Source organism: Trichoderma virens, assembly GCF_000170995.1.
Source record: "Trichoderma virens Gv29-8 chromosome Unknown TRIVIscaffold_88, whole genome shotgun sequence".
Classification (NCBI taxonomy): domain Eukaryota; kingdom Fungi; phylum Ascomycota; class Sordariomycetes; order Hypocreales; family Hypocreaceae; genus Trichoderma; species Trichoderma virens.
Window position 1 is genome coordinate 1,302,525 of NW_014013661.1, and position 18,234 is coordinate 1,320,758.

At 45.4% G+C, this 18,234-nt stretch overlaps 5 protein-coding genes across 5 annotated transcripts; 3 read left to right on the forward strand and 2 right to left on the reverse strand.

Moving 5' to 3' along the window:
- Positions 1–15: 15 nt before the first annotated feature.
- Positions 16–2,643, forward strand: TRIVIDRAFT_88811 (uncharacterized protein; the record flags this gene model as incomplete). Its single annotated transcript, XM_014096519.1, has 4 exons — positions 16–154; positions 267–964; positions 1,030–2,340; positions 2,423–2,643. The coding sequence occupies 3 exons, from the start codon at positions 442–444 to the stop codon at positions 2,449–2,451; spliced, it is 1,863 nt and encodes a 620-aa protein (XP_013951994.1).
- A 19-nt stretch (positions 2,644–2,662) lies between these two features.
- TRIVIDRAFT_76153 (uncharacterized protein) lies at positions 2,663–3,684 on the reverse strand (the record flags this gene model as incomplete). Its single annotated transcript, XM_014096520.1, has 2 exons — positions 2,663–3,134; positions 3,411–3,684. 2 exons carry the CDS (start codon positions 3,627–3,629, stop codon positions 2,778–2,780), a joined length of 576 nt encoding a protein of 191 aa, XP_013951995.1.
- Positions 3,685–3,915: 231 nt separating this feature from the next.
- Positions 3,916–5,704, forward strand: TRIVIDRAFT_183209 (uncharacterized protein; the record flags this gene model as incomplete). The annotated part of the gene is made up of 6 exons (XM_014096521.1): positions 3,916–4,054; positions 4,136–4,282; positions 4,341–4,354; positions 4,415–4,468; positions 4,529–5,188; positions 5,234–5,704. The coding sequence occupies 5 exons, from the start codon at positions 4,195–4,197 to the stop codon at positions 5,261–5,263; spliced, it is 846 nt and encodes a 281-aa protein (XP_013951996.1).
- TRIVIDRAFT_160015 (uncharacterized protein) lies at positions 5,555–8,337 on the reverse strand (the record flags this gene model as incomplete). The annotated part of the gene is made up of 9 exons (XM_014096522.1): positions 5,555–5,875; positions 5,938–6,094; positions 6,148–6,440; positions 6,505–6,640; positions 6,693–6,802; positions 6,865–6,966; positions 7,031–7,162; positions 7,223–8,233; positions 8,287–8,337. 9 exons carry the CDS (start codon positions 8,335–8,337, stop codon positions 5,555–5,557), a joined length of 2,313 nt encoding a protein of 770 aa, XP_013951997.1.
- A 694-nt stretch (positions 8,338–9,031) lies between these two features.
- TRIVIDRAFT_194940 (uncharacterized protein) lies at positions 9,032–17,560 on the forward strand (the record flags this gene model as incomplete). The annotated part of the gene is made up of 15 exons (XM_014096523.1): positions 9,032–9,085; positions 9,166–10,620; positions 10,679–10,989; positions 11,038–11,149; positions 11,213–12,745; positions 12,802–12,961; positions 13,025–13,314; positions 13,371–13,658; positions 13,708–14,079; positions 14,161–14,247; positions 14,385–14,557; positions 14,613–15,289; positions 15,348–17,190; positions 17,243–17,495; positions 17,546–17,560. The coding sequence occupies 15 exons, from the start codon at positions 9,032–9,034 to the stop codon at positions 17,558–17,560; spliced, it is 7,623 nt and encodes a 2,540-aa protein (XP_013951998.1).
- Between the last annotated feature and the right edge of the window lie 674 nt (positions 17,561–18,234).

Genomic DNA, 18,234 nt, shown 5'->3' on the forward strand with positions numbered 1-18,234 from the left:
GCATCCCTTAGCCAGCCGCCTTGGTTTCTCTTCTTAATAGGTCCTTCTTCCTCAGCCGCGCTTCTGACACAATCTTTCACGGCCAGCTGATTGGTAGCTGGATTGAATTGCGTTGCCTGCCTGGAAGCAGACACCCCATCTTGGTTAACAACTAGTGCGTCTCCCTCTGGTGAGCCTTGCCGGCTTCCAGTTTGCCTTGCTGGAAACGACTCTGGCTCGGTCAGCTACGGAAAAAAAGCGTGGCCCGTATGCTAACTCGCGACTAGTTCGCTATAGGAATATGTTGTAACTCGCCATAATTTGCATCGTTGCGGTTTGCGTGTCTTGTCAAACCGTCTGCCCAGCTGGATACTGCAGGAATTCGCCAACTGTTCTTCCGTCCTTAGCCCCTCTTCTCTTTTTCACTATCCTTCCTTCACCCCATTTTGACGCAGCCGAAGAATGCTCAATATGTCTGGGAGCCACGTCGCCGGCAATCGCAATAGCACCCCTGAAGTCAATGCCGCGCCCTCTCTAAGACCACCTTCTTCTCGAGCAGTTGGCTCTGGCAGCTCGCTGCGCGCCTCTGCCGACATGGCGGCAATATCAGGGACATCGCCGTCTAGCCGCATCAGGCCGTCATCCGATTTCTATGGTCAGCCACAACAAGGTGGCCACGGCCCTGGGGGCCTTGACATTGATTCTCAGGACAAGATCGCCCAACAGTGGATTGCGGATATTGATCAATATGAGACGACGCTGGAAGAAATGGCTGCTGCCACGCTCGATCAGGATTTCAAGGATGAACTGAGCGCTATTGAGCAGTGGTTTCGCGTCCTTAGTGAGGCTGAGCGCACGGCAGCTCTGTATGCATTGCTACAGCAGACAACCCAGGTCCAAATCCGCTTCTTCATTCAAGTTCTTCAGCAGATGGGCAAGAACCACCCGATGTCTGGTGTCCTGTCCCCTGCGACTTTTGACAAAGGTAGGTTTCGCATACGGAATTTACTCGCGCATTTGCAAGCTAACTTTTCTTTCTTCCTTTTAAAGACCCGATGTCTAGTCGACTTAGCGATGCCATGAATAAGCTTAATGTTGATTCTGCCCGAAACTCGTTCGCTCGCAACTCAGCTATTTCATCGTCGAAGCGGCACTCTGGCCTCGATGCTTCTACGATCAATGCCATGTTCCCGGATGCCGCAGCGGCTATTGCAACAGAAAAAGCAAAGTTTACCCAGCAAACGGGAAACCCGCCTTCATCGAATCGTAACAGCGTTGCCATCGATCCCCGGGCCGCGATGACGGGATCCAGTATCCCGGCTGCCACTCCGGATTCCAGGGATGGCAATGTTGCCTCGTCAGCATCGCCATGGGGCAGCGGCGGAGACCCCGCAGCATCTTCGAAGGCGGGCTCGTCTCAAACCCCAATGGGCCAGTTTGTACAGCCTCCAGCATCCGGAGGAGGGCTGAGGTCACCAAGGCCACAGTTGTCGAGTAATTCTACCCTTCAAACAACCACTTTGACTCGTGACAAAAATGCGCCCGAGCTGCCCCTCTTGTCTCCATATGCGAACAGCAGCGGCAACTGGGCTTCCATGGTCAATACACCGATGGCACCAACATTTAATACAAACTCCAGCGGTAACCAGGCTGACATGGTAGCCAACGCGACTGCAATGAAGCTCGCAGCGCTCTCTACAGTCAATAACCGCTTCGCTTTGGACGACGTTCGCAAATATCGAAGAGCCAGGTCCAACGATGCTCCAGGGAATGCACACAACCAGATGCCTCCTACTCCCTCACATGTCAATATTCCTAACGCCAATGTCGTCATGATCAATGAACACGGGCAAATTCTGAATCGCGATCAGCTGATGGCTCTTCAAGCACAGCAAGGCCTCAGTCTTGGAGGACAGCGATCACGTCCGAGCTCTCCAGGCTTACCCATGCAGTCCGGCATGGGGCCCATGTCACATTTTACTTCCCCTCAGCACAACGGCTTTCTTAGCGCATATGACGGTTCTGGATTGATGACTGGTGGAATGTCGCCTGTCGGCTTGGGTCAACTAGGAATAAACACCCATGAAGGTTACCTTTCAGACCATTCTGACATGGTTCGAGGACGTTCACCGAGAGGAAGAAGGGGAAGCTCAAAGCCCCCTGAAGACCCGACAGATCCTACTCTTCTTCAAGATATCCCTAGCTGGCTTCGCAGTTTACGACTACACAAGTACACAGACAATCTGAAAGATATGAACTGGACAGACCTGATCGAATTAGATGATAAGGCTTTGGAGGATCGTGGGGTTAATGCTCTCGGAGCACGGCGCAAGATGCTAAAAGTTTTTGAGCAAGTCAAAGGTGAGTACTGATTTATTTCTGATGCCATCAGATTCAACACATTCCCCGACCAGTCGAGACATGATTCTGACAAAAGTGATAGAGGCCAAGGCGGAAGGCCGGATAGGTTAATGTCAATTTTGGTATAATACAGTATGACAGCATAAGCGCTGGCTATTGACTATTTTTATATTAAGTAGTTATTATTATCATGACTTATATGCTACGAAGCAGGATCATGAGACCAAGAGTATGTTATCGCAATGGAATTTAAAAACAACACTATATATATGTTACATGTACAATCAAAATTTGAGATTTGAGAATGCGCATCGTCATAACATTTAGCAAACTTTTAAATTTATTCTTTGGACTCCGCGTGCTTATAGCATGATATTTTACTACACTATTGGCACTGGATCGTTGTCCGGGTATCGTTTCATAATTAGGTGTTGGTCTCAATTTCTTCTCCGTCGTTTGGCAACTACTGATTTATAGAATGCCTTTCGTCCTTCTCTCTTCATCTCTTGGATAGAAGAATATTTGGACGCGAGCTTTGTGTCATTATGTGCGGACATGATACTTTCTAATAGCGTGCTCTTCCTCTCTCGGCTCCCCAGTCTCGCGCTATATGGATCGGTTGGACTGGCAATGATTCTGCCCACCTGGGAATACTCGGGGGCAGTAGATCGCAGGGTTTTTCTCTGGTGCTTAGGGTCTAGAACATTTCGCATGCGCAACAGTTGCCAATCTCTCTTGAACTCTGGCGTCAGGTTGGTTTTGGGGAGGTCAAACCACTCGGGCCCTGCTGTGTTCTGTTACGAGTTAGCGATAAGTCAACTAGCACTTGAAGAGGCTGGTGTAAGCCATTTGCAGTGAGTGAATAAGCTGAGGCTGAGTCGCTTGGTATTCAGAGTAACTATGATGATAAATAGCAATCAGGAGCCACGGGCCGATGATCCAAGACGGACGTTGTCCCGTGTCATTGTGCCTTGCGGCTAGCTTTCATCTTTATACCAGCTATCCTCCCAAAGAGAGAGAGGGTGAAAAAAGAAAGAAGAGGAGAGATGAAGAAGAGTGCTGGTTCTTACCTTACCCTTCCGCTGCTCTGATGCTGCTACCTGGGGACGCGGCACGCGGACTTCTGTCTTCTCCTGCTTAGGAGGTAAAGCCTTTACATCCTCTCCTACTGGCTTGGACGCTGTCGAAGCTGTCGATGGTTGCTTTGCAGCTATACGGCCGCCACTGAGGCGCTCCTCGGCTTGCTGGAGAAGCTTCTGCACGTCATTGTCGGCAAAATCAGCCATCATATGACTTGAGGAGAGAAGATCAAAGCCGCCTTGTGAGAAGATCTGTTGTAAAATTTTCAGGAAATGGTCTTTTTGTAGTATAGAACTTTGGCGCTCGTATGCAAAGAAGTGGATATTCCATTACAAGAATTTTTCTGCCCCCACCTCCGTCGCATTATGTAATGCGGAATTGCAATATTCCTAGTTATGCAGTTAATGGATATGAAGAAAACGAGCTTGCCAGTTCAGGCCAATGATTGGCTACTCAGGAAAATAGGCTGCGCAGGTGGGAAGCACCTCTGACAACATCGCCTAAGGCAGCCCAAAATCAACAACGCGATAGCTGCGCTTCGACTCCAGTTACACTGATACGCGCTCTTACGATACCCGACTGTATTTTTCTTCTCCCTCAAAGCCATTCAACCAAAATCCACTAGGAATCACCGGTACGGATGTATATGCCCACGTCCATATAGTATATGGCACCTATGATTCGTGAGAGCTGACGGGTCCTTATTTATTAGTAGTTTACCTTGCATCACCACCACTATCACCACCACTGCTTGTCAACCATTCAGCTTAGACAATGGAATCGCAGAATCAATCCGCACCAACACATCCTTCACATAACCGACCAACACCGGTCTACGATCCCTCACAAGGCGGACATTATGGTTAGTTTTTCTTCTTTAGCTGGAGGTCCTCTACGGGAAGACTAATACGCCTGCTTAGGTGCCTGTGCTGCAGTTCGTATATTTCGATAACTGTTCGGCCGAGCCTTTCTTTTGTGCTAACGAAGGATATAGCTTGCCTCGCAGGGCTTTGCGCCGGCGGAGCTCTACACCGGACCGTGGGCTAACGTTGGTCGTCCTTGGTTACAACTCTGCGCTTCCACTTGCTAACTTGCTGTCGTTCCATAGGTTCATCAGGGCCTCACAGGACAGTATAAGGATATATTAACGACTTACTGGCAACAAACAATCAGCCATCTGGAGAGTGACACTCATGATTACAAAATCCATCAGCTGCCCCTCGCTCGTATCAAGAAAGTCATGAAGGCCGACCCAGAAGTCAAGATGATATCGGCGGAAGCACCAATTCTGTTTGCCAAGGGCTGTGACATCTTTATCACGGAACTTACGATGCGAGCTTGGATTCATGCTGAGGAGAACAAGAGGCGAACCTTGCAGCGGTCCGATATTGCATCTGCACTTGCTAAGTCGGACATGTTTGATTTCTTGATCGATATTGTCCCCAGAGAGGAAGCTACAGCACACGCTAAACGAACTACCACACAGCCCTCCGCCGCGCAACCAGTTCCAGGGGCAGGTCAGGCGCCAATGCCGGGGCAGCACGCCGGCATGGCCCAGTCGGCTGGTCATCCGTCGTCTCACCCGATGGCCACTGCAGATTATATGGGCGGACATGCGCTTGCTTCTGAGCAGGACTACAGACAGGCTCCTAATATGTATCCCGGCCAGGCCCCTCCCGCCCCTTATGGACAACCCCAAGCACAAGCGGCCATGTATAGTGAGATGGAGGGCATGTATCAACAATACTCGGCAATGCAGCCACAACAGGTAAGTAATTTCCCGCCATAGCATTGCTCTGCTAATCATTGGCAGGCACCTATGCCGTCTGAAGAGTTTGAATAGAGATCTCGCTCTAAGGAAGACAAGGAATGGTAGTTGATAAAACGCCTACATGACGACAAGCGCTCTTTCAATTTCTGTCGTGGCATATTAAAACCGCAGCCTTAAAGTGGCTATGTGGGTAGCTGCTAATGCGAAAGAGTCTCCAGATGTGCAAAACAACAAGCATATCTTGTAGTTTAGAGAGGCATCTGGACATCATTTTGCTTCATTTCATGATGGCGAAGCGAGACAGGTTGGAAAGCGGCGCAGCTCTCCCCGAAGGCTGCGCGGTAGGGGTAAGCCTACACTATGTTAGCTCTTGTCTTTTAAGGGTCTTTTGTTGTTTTGTTTATTTCCAGGTGTTTCGGTGATGACATACTTCTCAAGTAGCATCGGCCCATTGAGAACGTCAACTCGGCCATATTTCTTGTTGCGGATTGAAATATCATAAAATTCTTCATGATTATCAGACTGCATCAGATTCACAGTCTGCTGAAGTTCGTCAAGATTTTCACGTAGCATCTGTCCGTTTTCGAGGCTCCCAACAAACTCTGTAAGATAGTTGACGTCTTGTGCCAGCGCTAAGACGCCATACCCATTGATGTGTCGAACTTCGGGTGAAAGAGGGAGAGCCTTGCAGGCTGGTTAATATGCATTGATTGGACCGAATGGTTTAGATACAGGGGGCAGCATACCAGGACTTTTTCAGCTGCATGACTTAGAGCATCAAAATAAATCAACTCTTTGATTTCTCTGGGCAACCCCAGAAGCGTCGAATTCATAATATTGGACAGATACCGAGTGAGTGTTTGCATGTAATTGCTTGGCTCTGTCGGCACGCCGCTCGCCAACCTACAAATTTCTTGATTAGCACCTGTGATGACTTCTTGATCAAAAGACCATACCAGTCGTATTCTGCAGTGTCAACAAGATCATCAATTTTGGAGTTGACCAGCTCAAATATCCTCTTTTCGGCAGTCTTCTTATTGTTGCGAAACTCTTCCGTGGCGTTCAGCCTCAAAGGACCGCCCGCTGAAGTGGACGACCTTGCTCTTATCAACAGCTGCTCTAGCTCTCGACAGGCTATTTCAAAGTGCTCCAAATTTATGAGAATCTGCACTATTTGACCCAAATATTGAGAGCTAAGACGCTCGACGAGAGATTTGCAGACTTTCTCGCTGAGAAGCTCGTCTAGGGACTGTATTGTTGGTTAGTTAACTATGCTGCCGCATGAATGGATGGGGACAGGCGCGAGTGAAAACCTTTCGCAGTGTCTCATCAATGATGTCTGAGTGTTGGAAGTGATCATCGAGAAAAAAATAGAACTGGTTCAAAAAGTTTCGAATATCGATACAGCAGAGTGGGTACATTTGAGAAAACGGTAACACGCATGGAAACCTATCATCATGATTAGCATCTACTGCACGTTTTAGAAATCTAATAAGCGCACGTAAGCTCTTCTGTAGGTCGATCTGGCGTGAACCAGCTGACGTTTATCACTTTCTCATAGTCGCTGAGTGAGTTAATAGCCATTGGCATATAGTCATCCGTTGAAACGATCTGCCAAGTATTGTTCATGAGTAAATAGTCTTATGAAAAGTGTAATATGTTGTACTACCAACCTCTTGAAAGTCTTCGCTAAATCGACGCTTCAACAGCTGGGCATATTTGTCGAAGAGCTGCAGAAGGAAATTATCCAGAGCAGATACGGAATATCCCCAGCCCTAGACATAATGAGTACTTGTCAGAAAAGTATAACAGTAATGGTTCACAGGGCTGCATGCTTACTTCCATAGTCTGAATGAACAATGCAATGACGCTTTTAATTTTAAGTAGAACTTCAGCATTATCGATATTTGTTAGGGACTTCGTTGTAAGGGTTATAGCTGCGGTGCACATCGAATCCCACAACTCTTCTACCTGTAGTACAGCGTTAGAACTTACTGAGGACTCGAGAATTCTAGGTACGTAAATACTCACATCAACCACGGATCGTAGATAGGGGACTCGTTGCATTGTTGCCCTTTCTATAATTGCGAATCCTGCAATTCCTTCAAGAAGGCTGCTAAGAGACGATCCATCCTCAGCCAGTAAATCAATCGTAGTTGGCACCAGGAGATCCTTTTGCTGACGTCGGGTAGAGGCATATTCCGAGCGAAATCGGTCGCTATGTCCAAGGGCGTCATGGATATGCAGAGCTTCAAATAGCGGTGTAAAATCAACTTGGAGCTCTTCGTTGTCGAGAACATCAAATTCTTCATTCTCGTCTGAAATCAGCTCAATGGACGAGTTCAACTTGAAATTTTCCAAGAACTTCTCGTTTTCTATTCGCGCTCTTTGCCTGTTCCGTCGCATTTCCGTATGATAGAACGCAACCTCGCCCAGGAATTGTGAGGTCTCGCGAATTCGAAAAAGCCAAGTGTTCAAGTCAGACATGACCGCTTCGGAAATTGCCCTTCGAGAAGCAGGAAGAGACTTCTGAATTGCATCTGCTAGACGATGCTGGGTCGCATAGCGATTCTGGAGGATTGGGACAAGGTGCTCATTCTGCAAATCCTCCAGCGACTTTAGGGCAGAATAGTATTTTTTACGTCGTACAAGCTCGTGAGAGTGGTTCACGGCATGGAGCACCGTAAGGGATTCTCGAAGGGCATCCGCCGCGTCAGCAATATTCTGGCGCACAGCTTTTGTGTTGACAAGGGCACCCTTTTGATCAGCAAGCTTCTCGGTGCTTGCTTGAATCGACTGGTTTAGCTTGAGAATCTCAGTGGTAAGGGCAACGGTCCCTTCACGGACTTCTTGTAGTCTGTGGACCGAATCGAGAAACTCTTCGTGCTTGGTCAGTCCGATTCGTTCAATGTCGGCTTCGCGGTCCTCGGAGTAACGAGATAAAGACTGCAACAGAGCCGGCGTCCGTCGTGAGTTGGTCGCATCTTTAAGAACTGGTATGAGGTGATCAAGATAGTCGGAATCGGAAGTTGACAAGATGATCTGAGACTTGATTAGGCTGGACCATGAGGAGCGCACAACACAGGGACACAAACTTGAGGCACAGCAGACGTATAGTCGTCTAAAGCACCGTGCCTACGAGGCATTGTTGCATAGCGGCTCCAGTAAAAACAAGTTTTGGCTGTTCTCAACTATGGGAAGAGCGTGATTGGTAGGTGCAAACAGGACCTGTGGCGAAGATGAAAGACTGGATGCTATCTGCACTACGTCGCGAAGTGTGTCAGCTGTAGTGTCGCAGTGACAGACTTGGAAGCTACAGAAAGCAGCTTAGTATAAGTACTGGCTGGAGCTCTTAATGTGTTACTTTCGTACCCGGTAGGTACCTGAAGAGGCACTCTAGCTGTTCCGGTACTAATTATGAAAGGCATGGTCCAGATCTGCCTATGATTTGAGTTTAATGATCAACCTCAAGAGCTTCCGTCCTCATCTCTCTAGTAGGCTTGAGCTTCCTTTGTGAAAACTACTGGTGCAAGAATCGAAAAATGCGCTGAATCTGTGCAACAGTTGTATACATATTTATCAAAGGCATGCCGTCTTTCTCAAGGGCGTTTCTCTTCAGGGGGCCCTTTGATAGCTCCGCTGTACCGTTGCGCGCCGAGGTACAAGAAAGTACCTGTGCCAGCATCTCGATTGGCGTCCTGAGTACCTTGGAGGGGACTCCGATCCAGGGGTCGCGCTACATGCTAGAATGTACCCCGCGCTATACTTCCAGGCCCTGGGATTCGATGATGGCCTCATCCACTCCCAACGAGCTCGTTCCGACATCTCCAGATCGCCGTCATGTCTGGAGATTCAAGTTTGGTGGCCTGCTTGGTCGAACGATTGTCCAGCAGGGTAAGCAATAATCCGCGTCAATCGGGCATATTTGAACTCTAGGGACACTCAGCTAATGGATAACAATCCTCACATTGCAGCTACCGCACCTCACCGGAACGAGCAACCAAAGTCCCCTTGAAGATGAAGTGCTACATATAACGAGATCGACACTTGTCGATCTGAGCAAATCTTCAATTGACATCATATTGGAATCGCTTGTGGGATTACTCGAAGACCTGGCGCGCCCCTATAGTACCATCTCAGATCATCCCAGCCATGTCTTGTCGTCGGAGCTCTTTGTGCTGAGCCTGGCAGCAGATTGCTGCTCTGCTAATTGGACTGCGCAGCCCAATTCACACGATAAGGACACACCTTTGCCATCCACTACCCTGGGTGAGCGACTTGTTGGCCGAATCTTTGACGCTCTCAAGGATTTGCTGGAGCCTATATCCGACAATTACATGTTATCAGCACAAGTACTTTTGGATCAGGGTACTGGAGGCGGCGCAAGTGTGACATCCTCACCCATGGAGCCGCAGCAAGATGCATACCACGACGATTCCGATGCTGAGCGCCACCTTTCTTCATATTTTGATCAAATCGAAACACCCGTCAAGATACTTGTGGGATATGTCACAGCGTCCAGCTGGTCAGATTCGTTTAGCTACCTTAGAGAGGTCATATACAATGTCCGCGTTGCTGCAGCAGTGGACGCTACTACGGAGACTTGGGGCGCCCAAGAGTCGGGGAGAGGGTCGCTCATTGTTATGCGGCTTCTTTCCTCCTTCTGGGTTGATGGCTCCAAGCTTGGTCTCATCATACAGGAGATTTGCTCGAGCTTTCTTCACTTCCGAAAATCATATCAAAACACTGTCGCTGCTACCATGCCTTTATTAATAGCTCGATGGATTGATCGATATCCGCAAGAATTTGTCCATCTCCATCTTCTCCATAAACGGCTTGACGGAGGCGCGGATACCCTGTTTGATATGACACAAACTGTGACTGACAATGGTAGACGCAAAACTTTTCTGTTTCCTCTCCAAACAACCCTTCTTTTCCTTATGCCTGACGTTTTCGAGGTTGCTAGTAACTTAAGGGAGGCTAAGAGCAACAATATCATGAAGAAGGTGTCATTTCTGGACGCATTGCGTAAAACCATGAAAAATGGAAATGAGCAAGCTGGATACTGTGTCATCTCTCTGCTCCGCGCTGCTCGGCATTTCAGTGCAGAAATCGATTCTGCACTTTTCAGTTATGCCATGGATATGCAGGACGAAGTACGGGACGCAGTATTTCGCCATTCCGCGACAAATTCACCTTCTGCCCAGTTTGACCAGAATATGATTACTGCTGCCTTCATTACTCTAGCGCATCTAAACTTGGATGTGTGCATTGATACTGTCCTTGATACTTGTATCTCGCCTTCGTCACCGCATAGTTTCAAAGTTGCTGTTATCCAAGCATGCTGTTACCTTGCGAATCAATCGGACTCTTCCAGATATAACGAGCTCTTCAACGAGGCTCTTCCTTTTATTCAGTCACAACTAAAGGTTTGCCACACCATATTGTTTCTGTTTCTCATCATTGAGTATACTAATTTGGTTTCAGACTTGTGTTGCTGTCTCATGGGATTCGGCGGCGAATCTCAGTAATGAGGTCATCAATATGGCGCGCAGCATCCTCAAGTTTCTCGGCGCTCTGCCTACATCTTTATTGAATGAGCTTAATCGTCAGACGCCGACTCTTGACACGTTAGGGCCATTTATATTCACCGTAATATCCTCCAACAAATCCATTTGCCAGACAGCAACCGAAGTTGCTGAGCGACTCTTTGCAGAGCACCCAGAAGCTATCAAGTCTTTCAACGAACAAAGCCATCCCGATATACTTGAACTGCGTGAGGCATTCTGGACTCGAAGGTAAGATGAAGAATCTGTGGTACGCAACATGAACTAATATTCCCCAAGCTCCAAGGTTTTGCTGGAGTTGTGTGAACGAATGGTTCATCCTAGGCTATGTGAATTAACAACAATGCACGACTACCTCAAAGCTCGACTTACTTTATTAAAAAACATACCGGTAAGAGTCCATTAATGCAATATACAGCAACTCTCACTAATATCGCATCCTGATTTCCTGCAGGAATTAACTCGCCTTTCTGATGAGCTTCCAGACATGGTAGCTGCCTCGTCCAAATTAGAGACTGTTCTTCTGGTATCTCTTTGCTCCGCTGACATTGATGTCTGTCAGCTTGTGACGTCTTGCATTGGCCTATTTCTGGCAGAATGCTCTTGTATCAGTGAATTTGCTGAATCTATCAAGTCGTCAGCCTCAGTCCTTCGCAATGGCGATATATTCCGTGAGATTGCTTCTCCAGCTTTTCGATTCACAGGACTAGTCGCCTTTCAAAAACGAATTCGAACTTTCCTGCGTCGCGTACAGTTTCCCACATTAGGCATACTAAACGCTTGGGAAATCGCGTTTGATCGTTGGATTTATTTGGTTCAAAAAGTATCTACATTACATCCAAATTCTGTCGATGACCGACTATTGTCGGAGTGGCGAAATCTTTCAGGCTTCCTCGCATCCCTTGGAGGAGCTTGTACCGCCGACCAAGCTATTATCTTGGAAGAACCATCGCTTCAGAATCTAAGGTGGATAGATCGGTCCTCATCGGAGCAATCTGAGGAGCCCTCTCTCAAACGTTATCTCAAGTTAGCTATCCAGCTCCTAGCGTGTGCGAACGTCAGGGTCCGTGAAGCTATGCGCGAAATTCTTTCCAGCGAAGTGTCATCGGTTCTCTATCCTGCCCTATTTAAGGCTCTCGAGTCAGAGCTAGAAGTACTCTTTGCAGGCGTCCTCGCTCCGGCAGACAAAGCTCAAGAAACGGACATCATATTTGCGGAGCAGGCCGCTTCCCTGCTGAAGACTTTGGTCGAAAGACTAGAAATCCCTGCTGATTTAGGGGCCGCCTCGTCAGTTCACTTGGGTCTCATGACATTGAACTTTGCGAAGTTCATCGACGGGATTGCAGACACTGCAAATACTCTGCGAGTCAAGATAAGAGTCTGTCAATTGTGTGAAGCAGTAACGAAGAGAAAGGAGCATTTGAACCTTCGCGATGACGTGCACATTCGAAATCAGCTCCTTGAGTACACCATTGGCTGGATAGATCGACCACGATCACCACATGTGGATCAGACCGGTGTAGGCGGGAAACCAGATGATATGAACAGAGTTCAAAAGGATCTTGATAAAGCTTGTTTGCGATCTCTCGCAGATCTCACATTTCGTCTACCTCTGCAGCCCGCTGACAGTCAATCGGATGTCGGAATGAGCGAGATGAAGTCCCAGATGTTCCACACCTATTTCAACCGATTTCTTTCTCTTCTTAACCATGAGTCTGCCGAAATAAGCAGATCGGAGCTCTCTGCAACCCTAGCTGGCCGAGATGAAGTGATCTCCAATTCAGACTTGGCCATTACCATTCTCTCTAACCTCCTCAGCGCAAATATTGATGTCGGTCTTAAGCATTCAATCAATATCGGGTATCACGACAATGTTGAGATTCGAACGGCATTTGTCAAGGTTCTCTTTAACATCTTAGTTCAAGGAACTGAGTTCAGCAATCTGACAGACTCAGCTGTTAGCAAAAAATATGAGGAACTTTTAGAGGTTTGTTTTCTCATGCCTGACTTAACCCTTCTCAGGAGCTAACGCTGTGAATGAAGCTACTTACAAAAGATGTATCGCTCCCTGCCTCAATGAGTGCAATCTGTCCAAGTACAGAAGTTGATGAACTTACTATTTGCCTTCTAACGGTATTTGAACAACGAGGTCTTATATTCGAGCTGTTCGAGGCACTTATCAGGGCAGAAATCGACCAAACTGGTGAGACCTATCGCTTTTCATTATTAGTAGCTCTGAGACAGGACCGAGCTAACTGCCCATCAGAAAACGAGACGGAAATTTTACGCCGAAATTGCGTTGCAACCAAAATGCTCTCTGTCTACGCTAGGTGGAAAGGTTTTGCTTATTTACAAGGAACTCTTCACAAGGTGCTAGAACGACTCATGCTCACCTCCCAGGACTTAGATTTGGAGCTTGATCCGACCAGAGTTGGCACACAGGAAGAACTGCAAAAAAATGCTCTTCAGCTGCAGATAGTTGCGAAGGTTTTCATGGACGATATATGTGCTTCTGCTTCCAATATACCCCCTTCGTTCAGGAAAATATGCAGCATAGTGAGTTCAGATAATACCCTTTGGTTCTTGATCGATAGTCCTCACACCTCAAGTAGATATCCGACGCTGTTTTGCACCGTTTCCCGAACGCCAAATACACTGCAGTTGGTGCCTTCATCTTTCTCCGATTTTTCTGTCCTGCAATCGTTGCCCCCGAAGTAGAAGGACTTGTGCCAACACCGCCGTCAAAGGAAATGCGCCGAGGATTACTGCTCATAGCCAAAATAATCCAAAATTTGGCTAATAATGTTCTTTTTGGAACAAAGGAGCCTTACATGTTTCCACTTAACCTCTTCTTAGTCCAAAATATCCATGTCGTAATGGGCTTTCTGCGTGAAATATCTGTGAGTGATGAGACAACTCTTTCCTGGATACGGACTAATTGCTGGGAAGATCCCACCAAGTCAGATCGAAATCAGTAGTAACAAAAAGGCCATCGATTTCGGGTCATGCGTGGCCTTGCACCGATTCCTCTATGACCATTGGGATCACCTTCAGCAGATCCTTGTCTCCAAGGACAGGAGAGAGTTCGTCAGATCTCCTGGGGAGCATCCTCGCGGTCGGTCACCGGCCATGGAACCTCTACGAAATTTGATTGCAAATCTTGGCCCACCTCCTTTGGCTATATCATGGAACCGGCCACAAATTTCAACAAACAGTCCGCCTTTGTATTCACGATTCCAGAACTTCATGCTTCGCAATGCTTTTCGTGGCACAGAGTCTTATTTGACATCTCGTGCTGTGTATGACGGAGGCGAGAGCAAGGTGAGATCTTTTTTTCTAATTCCTTTAGCCCACCTTCCGCCCTCAAGATATATGAAGTAGTAAATGCTGAGCGTTCTATAGGATGGGCTTTCAATAATTTGCATTATACTACGACATATTGAAGCTGATAATATCGATTATGACACTATGCTCTATTGTTATCTCAAGGTTGGTTCTTAGATTTCCTCCATTGTCGTCAGTTTTGACACTCAAGCTGGTGCGCTGCATGGAAATCGGCGCAGAATCATTTAGCTGGTGGTCTTTGAGGTAATAAATCAGAGATAGGGGACTAATTAGTTTGACAGATTGCTAGCAGGCTTTGGCATGAACCCTTCGGGCTTTTCATAGATGCCACATGTTATAATGGACGGAACGACCCCCAAGATGACTTCTTCAAAATGCTCGATCTTCTTACTCCTTCGGAATTAACACTTAATCTGACAAGGATTTATGTTTACAACATGAATAGCGCCTTTAGGTTGGTTATATAGGTGTTTTCAATCTTTCCATTGGCGCTAATGAAACGTGTCCAGGAGATGCTTCCGACACCTGTTACGGGTATCCACAAGATCTGAGAGCAGTGCTTTCCACCCGAGAAACGTGGAATATCACTTGATAGGTAGCCTTCAGGATCTTCAAGCTCATTTCCACCTCAGTCAACTCCATCTTCCTAAGGAAACAATCAGTGTTGTTACCGATACTCGCTACATGTTCCAGCCCATTACGAGGCTCTCAAAGTCAAAAGGAAAAGTAGAAGTGGTGATCAAGGTTGGAAGCCAGTTTGTCCAAGTAACGACAACCAAGAAACAGGAGGTTTTGTCTGGCCTCCGCCTCAGCACTACTGTCAATGATATTTTCCGCCTCGGGGATGTAGAAGAAGCAACGACAACACTTCAATCAGAGGATGACTCCTCCTTTGGGCTCCGAGCAGATGGAGGGAAAATCGTCATGTACTTCACCAGCCCAAAGAAAGCAGACGTGCTTCAAACCATTCGCAGTGCCAAAAACAAGCATGGGAAAGAGAACCGTACATACAAACCCTTTGAAAGGCTTATGCGTCCTCAAGACGTACCTGGTACATTACTCAACCTTGCCTTTACTAACCTATTGAGCTCGGATCGTTCTCTAAGATTGGCATCATATAATCTGCTTGCAGCCTTGTGCAGAGCCTTCAAGTTTAGCGCTGATTCCAGATTATCATGTGCGAAAGGTAAGTTTTGAGGCACCTATTGATGATGCTGATCATCAATACTAATATCTCGCACTAGACATCTCCATCCCTATTGATCCAACGCGATTTGTAGTGGAAATAAGCAATATTTTAGCAACTACGCAGCCACAACTCACATCCGATTTCTTGACCGAATTTTTCGTAGGGTGGGAGAGCTTTCCTGAAGAACAAAGGCCTCTCAGCTTAGCTTATATGTCACCGTGGCTCACCGGTCTACGAACGAATGTCTTGACTAGTGAACAAGACAGTGAAAAGGGGCGAGAAAAGGTGGCGACTCTTTTGAGGAAGCTGATCGATCTTATCGTTTTAGATCCGCACCTTTCTTATCCTCTCCAACATTTTGTACTACCATCAATAACCAGTGATGAGCTCCTGCTCGACATATTCCTTGATGAGCTTATAAAAACTGCCCTACGCTATGGGGCTCATGAGGAGTCGTTGGAAGTTATCTCACCTGTCATTATCGGCATCGGTACTGTTACTATTCGAGGAAAGATATTCTCTAGACTTCGCAAAACACTCAATCGTTCATCATTGAGACCAACAAGATATCTACAGGATAGCCCAGTCTGGGCTGAAATTTGCGTGCTTCTGCAGTTTTGCGTTGCACTGTCATTTGATAGCGGTGTTCAGTCTCGGTTATTCTTACCTGAAATTTTTCACATCGTAACGATGCTCGCCAACACAGGCGACAATAGCGTTCGATCACTCGTCTACAAGCTGTTGGTCAATTCAGTTCATTCAGTTTGTACGGCTTTCAACTTGGATGAGGCAAAACTTACCAAACTGAAAGCAAACCTTGATCTTCTCTGTGAGCCTCGAGGTGAGGCGTTTTCTTTGACGACTTCGACTATTCGCGATGGTGCCTCCGTCTCCACGGCACATGATTCGAGCTCAACACTAGCAGCAACTGAAAATCTTACTGTCATTTTATTTGACATATGCTCTATTGCAGCACCTTCTATTGACTTGGCCAATAGTTGGAGGTCACGCTGGATGAGCCTTGTTGCAAGCACCGCCTTTCAAAATAACCCAGCCGTTCAACCAAGGGCTTTCGCAGTAATGGGATACCTAGCCCGTGAAGAGGTAGACGATGACTTGCTTTACCAAGTTCTCGTTGCCCTACGCAATAGCATCGGCCAATTTGGGGAAGATGGGAATAGCGAAATGCTGATTTCTATCGTAACGTCGCTGTCTAAGATGATGATCAAGCTTCCTTCTGCATCTCGCTACGGTCTTCAACTGTTCTGGTTGGCCATGTCTCTCGTCCGACTTGTTCCTATTGGTCTATTCAACTGCACAGCCCAGTTCCTTGAAGCAGTCTTAACCAACATTGGCGCTGTTGGCAATGCTACGGGAGAGAAAATTGTCCCACTCCTTTTGCAAAGCCGTAGTCAACTCGAGGAAGCCGCATTGCCGCTTGACGATGCCTACGGGATTCATTTCGATCACGAGAGTTTTCACTTCGCCGTCTGTGCTTGCCTAGTCCGCGGACTTACTGATACATCAACACGCCCAACAGCAATTCGCGTTCTATCTTCATTTTTTGAGATTGCCAATTCTACCACAATACCTCCAGCAGCTAAGAATGACCCCACAACAGATTCTTTACCATACCTTGCTCTTATTTCAGCACGAGGCGTGCTGCCTGAAGACTACAGAGATGGCCTTTGGATATCCGGCATTAGTTCAGAGGGCGCCGGCAATAATACAACATTCACTAGCCGACAAAAAATGGATAATGTAAGGGACAAAGATCTGTTACTCATCTCGGCTATCGAATTAGTTGACTTCCAGTATCTTGAGGAGCGAGTACAAGTCCGGAGCCTCCAATGGCTGAATGATTTAGCCTTGCAGCGGCCTTTAGTCTTTGAACAACTGTAAGTGCGCAACACTCCTTTACTACAAGAGTTGGCAACTGATTACATGTAGTTGCGGTGCAATACCATCGTTAATCGAAGAGGTACTGTTACATAGCCAGGATACTAGTGCTCTGAAGGCCGCCAATACGCTACTCCGAACTATCTCATCAGATGCGAATTTCCAGGATAAAATGACCTCGATGCGTCCACTAATAGATGCCTTACGTGAAATGGGATTCACGGGATTATGGCGATTCTCTTCTCAAGACCTCGGGGAGGAGATACGACGCGAATGTTTCGATTTAACAGAGAGGTTAATAGAGGTGAGATTTATTTTACATATATTAAATGAAATTTACTAATTTTTTATCAGTTGATAATTATATAAATGTCATAAGGTTTTAAATATTAATAAAACATATTAAAATATATATAAAATAAATTTCCTAAACAAAAAATATAAAACTAAAAGTAAATATAAAAGTAAAATTATAAATATATAAAATATATTAAAAATGTTTTCATTAAAAAACAAAATCTTATTATTAATATAATATATAGTTAATAATATAATATTGAAAATTAATTTAATTACTATATTAAAATTTAAATATTTAATATATTTAATAATTTATTTAAATATTAAGTTTTAATAAATTAACTTTTATTTAAAATTATTTATTAAATAAAATTTTTATAATTATAAATAAATAAAAAATGTTTTTATTTAAAAATTTTAAATTATATAATTTAAATATTTTTTATTTAATTTTCTTAATATAATATTTTGATAAATTATTAAATTTTTATATTTAATTTAATTAAATATATAATAAAAATTATATAAAATTTTATTTATATATTAAATTTAATTACATTAAGTTTTTTAATTTTATAAACTTAAATAATATATAAAAAAATTATTAATATATTTTTTTTAAAAAAATTAAAATTATTATTATTATTTAAAAATTTATTTTATAATTATAAATTGATATAATTAAATATAATTATAATAAAAAAAAATTTAAAAAATTTAATATTTAAAAAATTAATAATATA